The sequence below is a fragment of the Camellia sinensis genome, chromosome 4, assembly GCF_055761805.1.
Source record: "Camellia sinensis isolate YWXY chromosome 4, ASM5576180v1, whole genome shotgun sequence".
NCBI classification, from domain to species: Eukaryota; Viridiplantae; Streptophyta; class Magnoliopsida; order Ericales; family Theaceae; genus Camellia; species Camellia sinensis.
The window spans coordinates 178,941,209-178,957,774 of record NC_138964.1 but is presented as its reverse complement, the minus strand read 5'-3'; the positions used below and the strand labels follow the sequence as shown (position 1 = coordinate 178,957,774).

Sequence of the window (16,566 nt, the reverse complement as noted above, 5' to 3'; positions counted from 1 at the left end):
CCGGAGGTGGAGAGGAGGAGATCAAGGCAAGCTTGGAGAGGGAGAGGTTGGCAGTGATAGACCTTGAACACTAATGCAAAATGAAAGAGGGTGTTTAAGCATGAGATTTGGTTGTATTGTTGTTGTGTCTCGCTGCATATACAATACGTTATATAGGCCACAGGAGTATTGGAGTCCAAGGGAATTGTTGGACAGGTGGCTCGTTCTCCTCAACTCTGCCAGAAGTAATATAAGCCCTTCTGCCATCTGTGGCTCGCCGGCAGGCGGAGAGCAACGTTTCATGGTAGGCAGAAAGTAACGTTTCGTATATGCATCGGATGACATGAACGTAAGGTCATTGTTGCCTCTTCTCCAAGCCTAGTTGAGATGGAGTTGTCTTAGCAAGAAGACAACCATCTCAACGATCCCATGACCTCAGCCGCCAGTCCAGTATCCTCTGATGATCCCGAGCAGTAGTGCCTGGGTCCTGCTCCCAACCCAGGCATCCAAGTAGATAATTGGGCCAGGGCCCACCTTAGTGTTTAAGAGAGCCAAGGGCTCGCTTCCAAGTGACCAAGTAGGAGAATGGGCTGCGGGCTTATCTCAATGTTTAAAAGAGGGGCTCGTATCCGAGCGATCAAGTAGAAGAATGGGCCGCAGGCCTATCTCAATGTTTACGAGAGCCGTTGTTTATCAATCCAAGTCCAAGTGAGCCGGGGGCTGATTGTATTGTTGTTTGGCCTTGGAGCGAGGTATGAAGGACCATGGGCCCTACGGGGCCATGGTGCTGCCTTTTGCAGGGCTCTTCATATCTAGATATATTTGGGCTTGTATATATGCTCCCGCTTAGGCTAAGCATATAGTTTTGGTTGCCTTGGCACATGGCGCCCATAGGGCTCGCCATGTATCAAACATACGACATGCCAGCCGTGGTGCCTTATTGGTCTGCCACGCAGGTGTGGTTTTGGCGATATGGCACCTGTAGGGCTTGCCACGTATTGAGCTTGATACAAGTACCCACATTCTGTCACCAAGTAAAAACTATGTCACCTTCATTTTTTTAGAAAGTAATAATTTCCCACATTTCTGTAAACAGGATACCAAAGACATGTTTAACTCAATGTGTCCATCAATAAGGTTAAAGTAAATTAAACCTGTAAAAGCACTTAATTGCAAAACAAGTAACAGAGATAACACTTTTCTAAGTGTTATTACAGCATGAAAAAATGCTTGAAACATGAACATGACCATAATAACTACTAAAGAAAGACATCATCCAGCCGATTCAAACCATGACTCATATATTCCATAAATGCAATTCAATGAAATAAAAAAGCAAAAAGTACGGCACAACAGCTGCTGAGTTGCTAGAATATAGAAGCAAAACTGTATAATACTCCTTTCCCCTCCCCTTGGTACCATAATGCACCAAAGAAAATCACACACTCGGAAAACCAACCGAAGATGACAATGCCAAACCAACAGGAAAGGTTCATGCACAAAAAGCAGAACAAAGCACGGCTACCCCAAGAAACCAAGTTATTTTATAACAAAAAAATACCTTAAATCCAATGCCAAATCTCCCAATATGATCAGGATCATCTGCATCAGGTTGCTCATGCCCAAAAGATATCATTCTCAAAATCTGTTGATGAGTCATCCCATGGCCATCATCTATGACTGACAGCATAGGAATACCTTTGCCAGCAATTTTTGAATACACCATGCCAATAGAAACTTCAAATCTGTTGAACATACCACAATGATTTATCGTATCCAATAAGAAAAACAAGCAGCCAAAGACCACTGCAGAAATAAAAATCAGCATTGATAAATTGAGGGTTTGATCAGAACCATAAAGAAGGAAAGAAAGAGATGATGATCAAAAAAGATTCTGCACTTGTTCGGAAAACAAAGAAAACTTAAAAAATTGAGAAAAGCAGATGAACCCACTTGGTCGCTTTGGCATCTCTTGAATTGTCAACAAGCTCAGCAATTGCACCAAAAATCCAACCAGAATGTGCTTGACCAAGGGTTTTCAAATAACTTGGGTGTGCTTGCACAAAATTTTTCTCCAAAGGATCATTCTGCCTAGGAACACTAGTTTCAGCTCTGCTACAAGTTCCATCCCTCGATTCACGATCATAGAGATCTTCAGTGGTCTCTAAAAACATTTTTTTTTTTATCAGTTATAGCAGCTAGATGTTCCATGAAAATGGCATTTATGTTTCAAAAACCCACAATTATGATTCACGTAAGACAAGAGTGCATGAAACACAGCAGATCCGTCACCCAAAAAATTACTGCCCTCCCCCCACAAAAAATAACCCCTTCTGGCAAGAGGGGCAACAACAACAACAAACTTACCTGAAATACCATGCTTTTGACCATCACACATATTATGCAATTTCCCCATTCGACGTGAAACTACAGCATGGCTAAAATTTGAACCTTCATTTGGAGGAGAAATGTAAAACTCATAAGCTCCAATTTTTGTGATAGCAACCTTGAAAAGCATGGCGTCAGTATTTTGACTAATGAACTCTTACATATTTATAATAGGTAGAATAAAAACTAGTCTTCCCTTGTGTCACAACAAGTATACCATTTTAGATGAGCGTGAAGTTAAAAAAGACGTGATACAAAGATAAAGAAGATGATTTTAGTCGTGCCATTGGAGACCGGTGTGGTGGCTTCCTGGAGGTGGATGAGACAATGGATTTGTTGGGTTGTGTTCGAATGAAGGTTCGAGGCTTGGCGGATGGGATTCCGTCATAGATTTCACTCCGATGGGCTTCCTGGCGTTATGTTCTACCCATCTAGTTGGAGACAGGGCCATCGGTGGAGTCTGGTTTACTGACGGCAGCTCGGTGGGGTGGGCGACGACTCGGAATGGCTGGTCCGGATTTGGTGCGGCAAGATCGGCAGATTGGGCGTAGAGTGAGGGATCGCCCTAAAATTCAGCGATTTGGGGGCAATCTAGGGCGTGATATATGTCCCTTGCCTTTTAAGGGGAAGTGGGTTGTCAATGGGTGGAGGCTCCAGGGCAACCGGCCTATGGTTATGGGCGCAATGGGCCAATTAGTTAAAAAAGCCCAAGAGGTAGCAAGTGTTAGGCCTGTGGAGGGTTCGTTGGGTTCGAATCTAGTGGGGCCTAAGGAAAATTTTGTGCTGGGCCATTCGCATGGAGTTGGGCTCAAACCCGTAGTTCAGTTGGTGGATCCGCTCGTGAATTGGGTCCTAGAGTTGTTGCGGACTAGTGTCGGGCCACTTTTGCCAACGGAGGGGACGGTGGACGGAGGCACTGCGACGATGGAGCAGGGGTCATTGACGAGGTTGGTGGATGGGTCGCTTGCACCAAACGGAGATGGGTTCCTGCAACCGGCATCTGCATCGGGTCTGCAAGTCGTGGTGTGATGAAAGCTGAATGACGAGATGCGTGATTCTAGTTATGTGTCAGAGGTGGTTGGTCGGCGATCTTCATATGAGTCGTCTACCTTTAACGATGGTGAGGTGCAATCTGGGCCAGAACAGTGTGGTAAGTTGTCATGGGCAGCGGAGAGTGAAATTGAGTTTGATGAGGGGCTGTCTCATTGGCCTGTGGCGTTACAATCTGTTGCTATGGATGATGGTGGGCAGGAGGGTGGGACTGATTTGGGCAGGGATGGTATCCGTTCGGCTGCAAAGGTCTCCGAATGGGTGTTGGAACACATAGGCGATGTCAGTTGCTTGTTAGGTCTGTCGTTCAAGGGGCGTGAGGAGGAAGCTCTCCGGTTGTTTTCAGTAGTGGAAGAGTCATGGCGAAAAGGGGCGCCTAGTAAACAGCTGGCTAGTCTGCTGGGTACTTGCGGCAAAGGGAAAAGGGAGCTGAAGAATTTACAATGTTCTATTAATTATGACCATGGTGGTTTGATAGTAGCTCGGGAGTCAAGGCGATCTCGTGGAGAACCACTTTTGTTGCAATGAAGCTAAAAATTTTATCCTGGAATGTGCGAGGTCTGAATGATAGGGATAAATGGGTAACAGTGAAGGCAGCTTTGCGAAGTGTGAATGCTGATGTGGTGTGCTTGCAAGAGACCAAAATGGAGATGTTCCGGGAGGATTTGGTGCGTGAGATTTTTGGAGGGGGGGGAAGGTTTGTGGAATGGCTGCATTTGCCAGCTTCAGGCACAGCGAGTGGTGTTCTTCTCTGTTGGGACACCAAGGTGACGAGTTGGGTGGTTTTTCTATATCTTGCTTGTTTAGGTGCGTGGAGGACCAGTTTCGATGGGTGTTCACAGGGGTGTATGGGTTGGTGTGGGGTGGTGATCAGGCTGAGTTCTTATCTGAATTAGAGAATGTGACTTTTCGTTGGTCAGAGCCTTGGTGTGTGGAGGAGGGGATTTCAATATAGTGCGGTGGCAAACAGAGAAGGTAGGGAGTACTCGGGATTTGAGTTCTATGCGCACTTTTTGTTTTTTCATTGATGAGCTACAGTTGATTGATTTGCCGCTTCAATAGGGGAACTTTACTTGGTCAAATGGGCGGAGTTTGTCTCGAATTGACTGTTTTCTGATCTCTGGTGATTGGGAGGCGCATTTTTCTGATGCCATGCAGATTTGATTACCGCGTCCAATTTCGGATCATTTGCCTATCTTACTCAACACTGGGGGTGTTCATAGTGGCCCAACACCGTTTCGCTTTGAGAATATGGTTGCAGTCGGATGGTTGTGGAGATGGTTCGCAGCTGCTGGTTAGATTATCCGTAATAGGCGCGCCTAGTAGCAGGTTGGCACAGAAATTGAAATTGCTTAAACAGGATTTGAAAGGTTGGAATAAGGAGGTCTTTGGTCGATTGGAGGGCCAGAAAGCGGCCATGGTATCCTTGCTTCGCTCCTTATATGAGTCAGAGGTTCAAGGGGGTTTAATGTCAACCAAGGTTCTGAAAAGCGGTTGCAGTCGCCGTAACGGTGGGGGTGACGCGGTTGCAGGTGTAAAGGCCGTAGTGTAACAGTTGCGGTAACCGGAACCGTGAATTTTTTTATTTTTCGCACAGTTTGAAAAAAAAACTTATCGATACACATATTTTTTTTCAATGATCATATTTATTGGATTAAAAATAAATATTGATCAATTTTTATAAATTTTTAAGTATGATCCAATATATTTCATATTTTTAAATCACTATAAACTGAGTTTTTTACATTTTATTTTAATAATTAATGACTTTATATTATACAAAAAATTAATCACTAACTATTATATATAAGATAAACAATGACAAAAGTAAGAGAATAAATAAAAGCCTAAATATATATATATACATACATATTTTAACCAAGCCAAATAGATAATAACCACACTTATTATTATTATTATTTTCAAACAATATATAGATAAACACACATAAACAAAATGGTTTAGTAATGGTAACTGAATAGAATAGCATAGGCAAGGTTTTAAAAAGCAGCCGCAACCGTTACGTAACGCCGTTACGTAACGGTTTTGGCGATTACCGCCACCCGTTACGGCCGCTTTTGCAGTGTAATTGAGATTCACAGGTGTGTCGGTCGTAGCGGCTGCCGTAGCGGTTGTAACGGTGCCGTAACAGCCGTAACGGCCTGTTACGCACCGTTACGTAACGGTTTCAAACTGTTTCTTTCGAAAAAACATGCAAAAAAAAGCTGAAAACGGGAAAAGAGGGATAGAGAGAAGAGGGAAGATAAAGAGAGAAAATAGAGAAGCAAGAGATAGAGAGAGAGAGAGAGAGAGAGAGAAGAGGGAAGATGAAGAGCATGTTATTGATTTGTTGAAACTATAAGACCTATGCTATTCTATTCAGCTGCTATCACTAAACCATTTTGTTTGTGTGTGTCTATCTATATATTGTTTGAAAATAATAATAATAATAAATGGTCATTATCTATTTGGCTTGGTTAAAAAATATATATATATATATATATTTAGACTCTTATTTATTCTCTTACTTTTGTCATTATTTATTTTATATATAATAGTTAGTGATTGATTTTTTGTAAAATATAAAATCATTAATTATTAAAATAAAATGTAAAAAACTTAGTTTATAGTGATTTAAAAATATGAAATATATTGGATCATACTTAAAAATTTACAAAAATTGATCAATATTTATTTTTAATCCAATAAATATGATCATGGAAAAAAAATATGCGTATCGGTGAGTTTTTTTTCATATTGTGCGAAAAATAAAAAAATTCACGGTTCCGGTTACCGCAACCGTTACACTACGGCCTTTACACCCCGCAACCGCAACCGCGTCACCGCCACCGTTATGGCGACCGCAACCGCTTTTTAGAACCTTGAGCATAGGTCTTACAGCTTCAACAAATCAATAACATGTTCTTCATCTTCCCTCTTCTCTCTCTATCTCTTGCTCCTCCATTTTCTCTCTTTATCTTCCCTCTTCTCTCTATCCCTCTTCTCCCATTTTCAGCCTTTTTTTGTGTGTTTTTTCGAAAGAAGCAGTTTGGAACCGTTACGTAATGGTGCGTAACAGGCCGTTACGACTGTTACGGCACCGCTATGGCAGCCGCTACGGCCGACACACCTGTGAATCTCAATCACACTGCAAAAGCGGTCGTAACGGGTGGCGGTAACTGCCAAAACCGTTACGTAACAGTTGCAGCCGCTTTTTAAAACCTTGGTGTCAACTGAGGTTGCTAGTAAGGTGGCGACTCGACTTGAGTATGTCCGTCTCTCGTGGTTGGAGGAAGTGAGTTTTAGACAAAAATCTAGGTGTTTATGGCTAAAAAAGGGGGATAGGAACACCAAGTTCTTTCATATGATGGCTAATGCTCACCGTCGGGTGTATCATATTAGTCGGTTGCAGATGGATGGCCGAGAGTTGCGTACTGAAGCAGATATTAAAGCGGGGATTATGGGTTTCTATCAAAATTTGTTTCGGCCGCAAGAAGCGGAATGGCGTCCAGGGTTGGCAGGGATTCATTTTGATATGATTTCGGATGCGAATAGGATGGTTTTGGAGCGCGCTTTTACGGAGGAGGTATTTGGTGCGTTGCGTGTTATGAGTGGGGATAAGACTCCAAGACCAGATGGCTTCACTATGGCATTCTTTCGGTATTGTTGGAGTGTGGTTAAGGAGGATGTGATGGCGGCATTGTCCGCCTTCTACGAAGGAGGGCAATTTGAACGGAGTTTAAATGCAACTTTTTTGGTGTTGATTAAAAAGAAAGAGGGGGCTGCGGATATTCGGGACTTTCGGCCTATTAGTTTGCTTGGGAGTGTGTATAAATTGCTGGCTAAGGTGTTGGCAAATAGGCTCCACGGGGTCTTGCTAGTGGTGGTGTCCGAGTCTCAAAATGCAATTGTGGAAGGTCGGCAAATTTTGGATGCAGTTTTGGTAGCTAATGAGTGTGTGGATTCCAGGATCAGACAGGGCCAACCAGGTTTGATTTGTAAATTGGATATAGAGAAGGCCTATGATAATGTTCGGTGAGAGTTCTTATCATATGTTTTAAAGCGTATGGGTTTTAGTGATATGTGGCGCAAGTGGATTCAGTTTTGTATTTCTACGGTGTGGATGTCAGTTATGGTTAATGGTACTCCAGTAGGTTTCTTTTCGACGCACCGTGGTCTCTATCAGGGAGATCCTTTATCACCCTTATTGTTCATTTTGGTAATGGAGGCGTTGAGCAAATTATTGGACAAAGATGCTCAGTCAAGTTTGTTGGAGGGTTTTGCGGCGGGATCTTCCTGGACGCTCCTTTTTGTGTTTCTCATTTGTTGTATACAGATGATGTTCTCATTTTTTATGGGGCAATGGTGGAGCAAGTGGGTTATTTGAGATCTGTTCTATTGTGTTTTGAGGCTTTTTCGAGTCTACAGGTGAATTTGCGGAAGTCCAAGTTGACTCCAGTAGGGGTGGTGGAGAGGTTGCCGATGCTAGCGGCAATGTTAGGGTGCATTGCAAGGTTTCGACTTTGCCAGGGACTTATGTAGGTTTGCCATTGGGCGCGCCGTTTAAGGCAACTACAGGGTGGGAAAGGGTCGTGGAACGCATTCAGCGTCGGTTAGCAGGGTGGAAGAGGTAATATCTTTCGAAAAGGAGTAGATTGACTTTGTTAAAGCATGTGCTGAGCAGTATTTTGACATTTTATGTCTCTGCATATTATTCCGGTGCCTGTGGCGCGGCGGATTGAGAAGCTTCAAAGGGAGTTCTTGTGGGCTAGTGGAGGGGATGTTTTTAGGCATCATTTGGTGGATTAGGGGAGGGTTTGTCAATCCAAGGTGGCAAGGGGGTTAGGGGTGCAGAGGTTGGTGACTTTTAATAGGGCTTTGTTGGGTAAATGTTGTGGCAGTTTGCTTGGTAGCCGGAACGGGTGTGGCGTAAGGTGGTGGCGGTAAAATATGAGTTGGGTAGGGGCCATTGGGGGACTGGGAGGGTGATGGGTGCTCATGGTTATGGGTTATGGAAAGAAATTTGGTTGGGAAGAGAGGAGTTTTGGGCTAGGGTGAGGTTCCAAGTTGGGGATGGGTTAAGGGTTAGGTTCTGGAAGGCTCGGTGATGTGGAGATGTTTTGTTGAAAGATCATTTCCCTTTGATCTTCAGTATTGCGGTGGATCACGAGGCCTTGGTGGCATCTTATTTGGGAATTGGGTCTGTGGTGGTTTGGGATATTAGGCTTCAATGGCAAGTTCAGGATTGGGAGGTCACTCACCTGGTAGAGTTATGGAGTTACTTGTATGCTTTAGGGGTGGCTAGAGTTGGGGAGGATGAGTTAGTGTGGACGGTTGAGGGGGGCTAAAGGCCGTTTTTCTGTTTCATCATTCTATTGGAGTTTGATGGGGGTAGTAGGGAAGGGTTTTCTGTGGAAGAGTATTTGGGTGCGGGGGGTTCTCTCTAAGGTGGCTTTCTTTATGTGGACAGCAGCTTTGGGTCGTAATCTCACTCTAGATAATTTGATGCGACGTGGGCATATTTTGGTCAATAGGTGTTGTACGTGCTGTGAAGATGCAGAAACTGTGGATCATTTGTTCTTACACTGTTGTGTGGCTTGTCGTTTGTGGGGTTCTTTATGTTCTCTTTTTGGGATTTGTTTGGGTCCAACCTCGAGGGGTGAGGGACATGTTGTGGAGTTAGCGTGGGGCTCAGGTTGGTTGTCGAAGGCAGCGTGTTTGGGCTTTGGCGCCTTCGTGCTTGATGTGGTTGGAACGGAATAGACGGACTTTTGAAGATGTGTCTCATTCTATGTTTTAGCTCCAGAGCCGTTTACTTATGGTTTTGTATGGCTGGTTTGAACATAACGTTGATCCAGATATGTTTGTTTTTTTAGCTTTTTTAGAGGATGTGATTGGGTAGGGGTTGGTTTTCTCTTTTCGGCTCTCTGTATTCGTTGCATCATCTTGATGCTTTTTTAATAATATTTGGTTCGTTACTTATCAAAAAAAAAAAAAAAAGGAAGATGATTTGTTAACAGGCAGCTAGAAATTATTTGCTTACAAATGGAAAACACCTTAGCAAGTTATTTCTTCCAAACTACAAACACCTTTAATAATCAAGATGAACCAAACATTTTATGAAAAAGGTTCAAAAGAAAAAATATTCCCAAATAACATATATGTAATGTATCAATACAACTGTGGAGCACATTAATTATTTTTAGAAGCCAGATAACCAAAATACTGTCATGACCAGATTTCCAGAAGTGCAGCAATTTTTAAAGAAACTACTATTGTTATCTGATGAAATTTATAAAAATTTCCTACATTCACATGTTTCTTCCAGTGCGTGTCACAGTGTCAGGTGAGCAACATAAATTTCTTTAAGGCAGTTCAATTCAAATTAGCAGCAAGCACTGGGAATGTCAACTTAAGCTATTTGGATGGGCCTTAGTATACATCTAAACATAACCAAAATGAATATCAGATACCATGTACAGAGCTTTACCCTTTTGTACTTCCGGAGAAAACCCAAAAACAGTCCCCACTCATTTTGCTGTTGAGAATTTTCAAAAGCAGGGAGTAGGATACATTGAGGTAATCCAGAAACAATACTATCTGGCTTTTGTCGAACTATATCAGATATGGTCCAAACAGGAGGCCTGCTAAATGTTTCACAGTTAGTGTGAGTAGAATTTCATGATCAAGAATGTAAAAGATCTTAATGGACCAACCATAAAAATACAAGGGACAACCTATTTCCAAAAGTGTGAAAACAAGAATCCACATAAGGAAAGAGGTAAAAAAATGTTGGAATAGCTACTTTAAGAATATCTAGAATAATATCCCGTGATTAGGCAATCACGGATTCTATGCCTTATTCAATGTAATTAGATTTATTTCCTTAATTGTAATCTGTCTACATATATACATGGCTGAACCTCATTATAGGTTAAGCTAAATTATACCAATCTTCTAAAGACGCAATGTGTAAGCCTCAAATTTGTTAAAAAAATAACATGTAAAGCACTAGGCCATATCATTTCGTTAAAAAAATAAAAATGTTCCTACAAAAACAAGATAACTAGATGTAGGAGATAAGCTGGTACTATAAAGAGATGCATAAGAACATAGGACTCATGCACAGTACACTAATCACAGGGAGTGCTCCATGGCCAGCAATGAGAACAAATAATTCAATCTGATACCCAAACCTAATCACACAGAAGTTGTAACTGTCACTCAAAAACATGAATAGCCATGGACGTGTGTAACTTCAAATTTCATCACAACTTCCGGGGCTCTGGCCAACTAGAAGATGTAACTGCGTAAGAATTAGCATACACAATTCTAAAAGAAAAATGGGACTAGTACCCTGCATGGATACTGATACTGTATTGCATAAAATGAGAGGCAGACTCTTGCAATCTCTACAGAAGTGCACCAAAATACAAGTCAAAGATCAACCTAACACGCAAAGAACCAACCTAAAAATGGTAAATTTAGTATTGGATGTAAGAAACAAAAAGTGAAAAACCTTAATTAAATAAATAGAATAAAGTTTGAAAAAGAAAAGTCCAAAAAACAGCCAACAATTAGCATACAAAATGTAAAGGACGGTACTCATACATTTGAATAAGTGGATTAAGGCATCGTGTCCGACAAATGGTTTTACCATCTTTCTTCAGCAGAATATAACATTCAAAACCAGTTGCAAAATTGCCTGCACGTGATAAGGAAGATTCAAAATAAAATGGATATCAAACCTGGGCAACTGTAGCACTCCAGTTTTACCATTTAATTTGTATCATATGCCATAGAGATCAACATTTATCTGAAATTTCAATTTTTGGGATGTCATCAAATTGGACAACCTATAGCATGCTAGATGTCAACAACCTTATTTGTCTGACTAGTGACTATGTCCTTATAGCATATATTGAAACAGCATAGTTGGGTTAGCAGTTAATACTAATAGTTAAACCATCGCCCAGAAAATGGAGTTGAAGAACCAAAAGAACAGCCCACCTTCATTTGGTTGCTCGTATTTTGAAATAGCCTCTACCATTCTTAGACCTGCAAAAATGAACGATATACCAAACATAAGAATACTGAAAAAATAAAAATATATAAATTTGATGCAAAAACAAAAACGAATGAAGAGGTCAGCCAACTACGTTGGTAAAAACTATAAATGGAAGAACCACGAAAGCAGTCATCTTAGCCAGAGGTGGCAACTAGCAAGAAGATAAGTACCACTCTGAAGCCTAAAGTTGTAACTCAGAAGCACAGAATTTTCACCAAGGACATATCCATTTATCAAGATTTTCGTCAGGAAGTTGTGAAGCCCTCTACCTTTTTATCTTTTTCCTTATATTTTTCCTATACCTTGTTGTTCCAAACTTTTGAGTTGAAAACCTTGAAAGTTTTTTATTTTTTCTGTTTAAACCCAATAGTCAAAGTTCGCACAGTTCAGTGCGCATAAAAAAATGTCATTGAGGAAATAAGTTTTCTTCATACATGCTTACAAAAGCTACATATTAACCTACATCATCAAGTTGCTCTTTAACCCTGTAGTGCATGTCTTAGATGTAAAAGTGTTGTGTTGACTTTCTGCAACCAGAGTTCCCTGAAATATGACCAACTCTGCCACATGAAATGGCATTCAGTGCACCATTTACCTCACAAACATGGAGTGCAAAAAGTAGACCCCCGTAGCTTACACAAATTGCTTTAACACGAAAGTAGAATTAAATGCAACAACAATTTTCTTAGCATTGAATTATTAAATATATACAAATCATCTTCCTTTTCTGTTGGTTCCAAATTTTGTAAATTAACAAGAATTAACCATTTATGTCTCATTTCCCCTTTGGGTTGGTATATTAATGTGTTAGCACCATTTCACCTTTGAACCTTCCACCCAACTTTTTCTCAATTCAATACTTCTTACATTGGCTAACAACAAAAAGGTAAGGAAGAGACAAAAAGAAGGGAGGGAAATGGCTATTTTAGTAGGCTTTTTAGCTTTCTATGGAAAGACATGCAAAAAAATAGAGAGAAGAGTTGACTTTTTTTATAGTGACTTTTCGGCTATTTTAGCCTATTGCCAAAATAAGCTGAAGTCCGGATTGCTAAAATACAGTTATAGAATGCAGTCATACCACCCTACAGTTCACACGATCAAGTCTGCGGCATTGCGATCCATCTCATAAAGCATCACTTTCCAGTTTCCACAGCATCTATATAGTTATGCATCACAATAGAACAACAACACAATAAACTAATGATGAACCAATACGATATGCCACACAACAGCATATGGGTGCCAAACTTCAGACATATCCGTAGATAATATGTGATAGCATCATAGACATCCATCCATAGGAATGAGAAGAAACTTAAAATCCATTTAACTACTTTGAATCAATAAAATGCAAATTACTTTGAATCAATAATATGTAAACTCTAATCTTTTCAGTGACCATGATGTGCCTACACATTGACTTTGAATTAACACCCCATCAGTCAAAAATAGCAACTCAATCCTTTCTAAGATTGCAATAGTCACATGTCAAGTGAATTATCAAGAAAAGGTAAGAAAAAATTTCTTCAAAAATTTGGCATCTAACATGATTACAATTCAGCAAAATTCCCACAAAGATGTCAAAGAACCACACGTCCATGTGAAACAATGATATACTACTGAGTTCTAGCCACAAGCAAAATCTTGTCCAATCACATAACTGAAGTGAAAAAAGAGTCAAGAAAAAGAATAAGAAGACAGGAAACAAAAAAAGAAGAAGACAAACACGACTACATGAGGTTTATTCTTTCAAAATGCGAGACTCTCTTCATGAAGATTTTATAATTGTGCTATTACTGAAAAAACAAAAAAGCAGGAATAAACAATTTTACAACTTTTTAAGCGAATAATCTAAAAGACCATAATGAAAAAGGCTAGCTTATGTATTTATAATTAATCGTAGCGTTAACATACTCACTTATTGGGTGTCCTATACCATGTGTCATGCATAATTTTATATTAGGCACAGGAATGTCCAATATTTTTTAATGATTTTACGTATGATATGGGGTATTTAACAGTGGCTAAAAGACATACTTTACGAATTGGTGTCAAATGGGGGCTCATACACATTTGGGGAACTTCTAGTACAGATTACACGTAGAGAACAAAACAAAAAAAAATTAAAGAAAATTCTATCTATTATCTACATATCTAACCACTCCAACAAGCACTTTGAGGTGTTTCATTTTTCTAAGAATTTTATGAAATTTAATGCAAGAATTTTTATATGAAGGTTTTCCATTTAGTGTCAATGCTAAGACCCCGTTTGGCAACACTTAGGAAAAAACTCACTTTGCCCTCTTAGTTTGATAATATTTATCCTCTCAATTTTGAAATGCTTCAAAATGCCCACATTCTATCACTTTTACCATCTTCTTCACAAACCTTAAATAAGCTACTTAATCTCAATTTTTTATGCATCCCAGGCTATTTATTTTTGAAGACAATTATTTCCATTTATTATTATTATTATTTTAGGAACATTTTCATTTAATTTTACTTTCTCCAAAGCCTACATTAAATTATAATACATAGCAATTTAATTCAAACATTTGTTCATGAATTCTTGAGGGAATTAGTACAATCAATGTTCTGAAACATGGACTGGTGGCCAAACCGAAAATGGGACAGTGTCAAGGGTCAACCGTCGAGTCAACTGAAATAGACCATGATATCATAATTGCTTCAAAAATACATTAAACATTATATTTAAATAATAAATATAAGTATTGAGTACTATGCTAAAGATTAAGGGCTTGTTTGGTTTGTTTTTGGGAGAGTTATTTTTGAAAAAAAATTTAGGAAGAGAGTTTAAAAATTTTTTTGGTTTGTTTGGTTGTATATTTTGGGAGAGTTGTTTTTTTGGGAATTTGGGATGATTTGATATTTTGAGAGAATTTGAGTAGATGTGTGTGAGAGAAAAAGTGATTGAGAATGAGAAAGGAGAGAGAAAAAGTGATTGATTGATGCATAAGAGAGAGAAAGTAATTTCGAATTTTTTTTTAGAAAAACTCAAACCAAACAATTTTTTAAATTTTTTTTTTCAAAACTCATCTCCCAAATGCAAACCAAGCATACCCTAAGTGTTTATCCAATTTTTTCCCTTTAATGTGTACTATTTGGGCGTTATTTTTAATAAATATAAGTATTGAGATACATTTAATTCTTTTTGTACCTTCAAGATACATATATATTTATCTAAATATGTTTATTGAATATAATTATTCATACAAATATATTTATATTGATTATATATTTATATTGTAGTTACTTAGTGTTTGAAAGAAATATGCAATCAATCCAATAAATAATATTGTTTTACCCTATATTAGCAAGGAGCTTTGTTGGTGTAGTTGGGTGAAATTAATGCTCAGAGCTCATACTATTCAAGACGTCTGATGTTCGAGCCTCCATAGATACCAATTTTTGTAAAATTGGCCTTGCATTGGCAGACACGTGCCTTGGAATCCAAGGCCAGCTGATTTGTTGAACTGGCTACCAATTCGAACAGGCAGATGGTTCAACTACGAAATTTGCTGGTTCTCTAAAAAGAAGCCGATTTCTAGTGCAGAACGGGTTTATTTGTTGGTCCGAACCAAAACTTGGACCAGTTGACCTGGCCCATCCGGTCCAATTCTCATAACATTGAGTACAATAGTACTCAAGCAATTAGTGTAGATTTCATCTTTCAACACTACTAACTAAATAAATTAAAAATAAATAAATTAGTACTCAAGTACACCATATTTAATTTTAACCTACTACACTTTGCAACTTAGGCCCCGTGTTTTTGGCTATTTGGCTAAAAAGGTAGGTAGGTAAAAAAAACTTGTATGTTTGGTATGACTTTTTGGCTAATTATGAAAAGATGTGCAAAAAGTAGAGAGAAAAGAGAATCTTTGACTTTTTGGTATGGGTTGTTGGCTTTTTCGCTAATTTAGTAACTTTTTGACTAATTGACTAAAATAGCCTCTTGCCAAACGAGGCCTTAATTTATAACACAAGCATAGATCGTTTATACCTATTCTTGATTACTGTAATCAATTTTTAAACAAAAAAAGAAAAGGAAATTACATTGCAACTGGTAGGCAGAGGTTACAAAGGTTTGTAAAGCCAAAAAATATTAAACCAACTAGGTTAGTTTGGTTAGCCAAACCCTTAGGCCACTGATATGTCAATGTTTCATCACCCTTTTCCCATATATAACTTCCAATGTACCCAAAAAAAGCCCCCAAAAAAGAAAGAAATTGCAATTGAATGGGATGTGGAAAAATAATTGCATTTTTTTGTGCAACTGTAACACAGGAAACTTGTACCAACCAAAAAATAATTTGCATGCACCGCCACCACCGTGAAAATGAGATTATTTTTTTCATTGTTGCACTGAAATGCAATTTCCCAAAAGAAACAAAAAAAAAAAAAAAAACACACACACACTAGGGAAAATAGTGTGAACAGACAACTCGCTCTTACTCTACTGTTTCCGAGTCAAAATATATATCTTTAAAAAAAAAAAAAAAAAAAAGGAGAATTGTAGTAGAAACAGAAGTCTAAAAAGGTAGAAATACGCAAACGCACAAGCATAAGCACTGTTGAGTCACGATACCGCCACCATTGAACTAATCAAGGAGAGAGAGAGAGAGAGACAGCGCGCAATGGAAAAGAAGTTTACTATAAACGGTTCGAGGATAGTAGTGAAAGCCAGAGTCTTTCCCCCAAAACTCGAGGCAATATAAACCCTAGAGGGAAGAAGCGAAAGGCTCCGAAACGAATCATTCGCAAACAAAAAATGCAGCAACTATACACTCACAGACACTGCGTATAACAATAATAATATGTATGGGTGCTTACCAGTTTTTAATTCTTGACGAAAGTTTCAGAAGAAAGTGAAGTTGAAGTAGCTTGAGAAGATGGCGGTGAGTTCAGAGAGAAAACCGCCGCTGAAGCGGTGGCGACGCTCCTGAAGGCGGCGGTCGCTTCCTCTGCACCCCCGGAGAGAAGAGAGATAGATAGAGAGAGAGAGAGAGAAGAGAGTGCAGATTTGAAAATAGGGGGCCTTCAGAAAGTAAACAGTTGTC

General features: G+C 39.4%; 1 protein-coding gene across 4 annotated transcripts in view; it reads right to left on the bottom strand.

The window, feature by feature from the left end:
- LOC114268611 (uncharacterized) overlaps window positions 1-16,566 on the bottom strand; it is a 40,460-nt gene extending 23,894 nt beyond the window's left edge. The window contains exons 1-8 of one of the 4 annotated variants that reach the window (XM_028209879.2): window positions 16,340-16,555; window positions 12,564-12,641; window positions 11,428-11,475; window positions 11,029-11,122; window positions 9,908-10,061; window positions 2,347-2,485; window positions 1,933-2,143; window positions 1,541-1,724 (exon numbers count right to left, since the gene is read on the bottom strand). In XM_028209879.2, the coding sequence (XP_028065680.2) occupies window positions 1,541-1,724; window positions 1,933-2,143; window positions 2,347-2,485; window positions 9,908-10,061; window positions 11,029-11,122; window positions 11,428-11,467 (822 nt within the window). In that variant the 5' untranslated portion in view covers window positions 11,468-11,475; window positions 12,564-12,641; window positions 16,340-16,555. Of the gene's footprint in view, window positions 1-1,540; window positions 1,725-1,932; window positions 2,144-2,346; window positions 2,486-9,907; window positions 10,062-11,028; window positions 11,123-11,427; window positions 11,476-12,563; window positions 12,642-16,339 lie in introns of all 4 variants that reach the window. The other 3 variants (XM_028209830.2, XM_082867016.1, XM_082867015.1) reach the window with 3 other exon arrangements.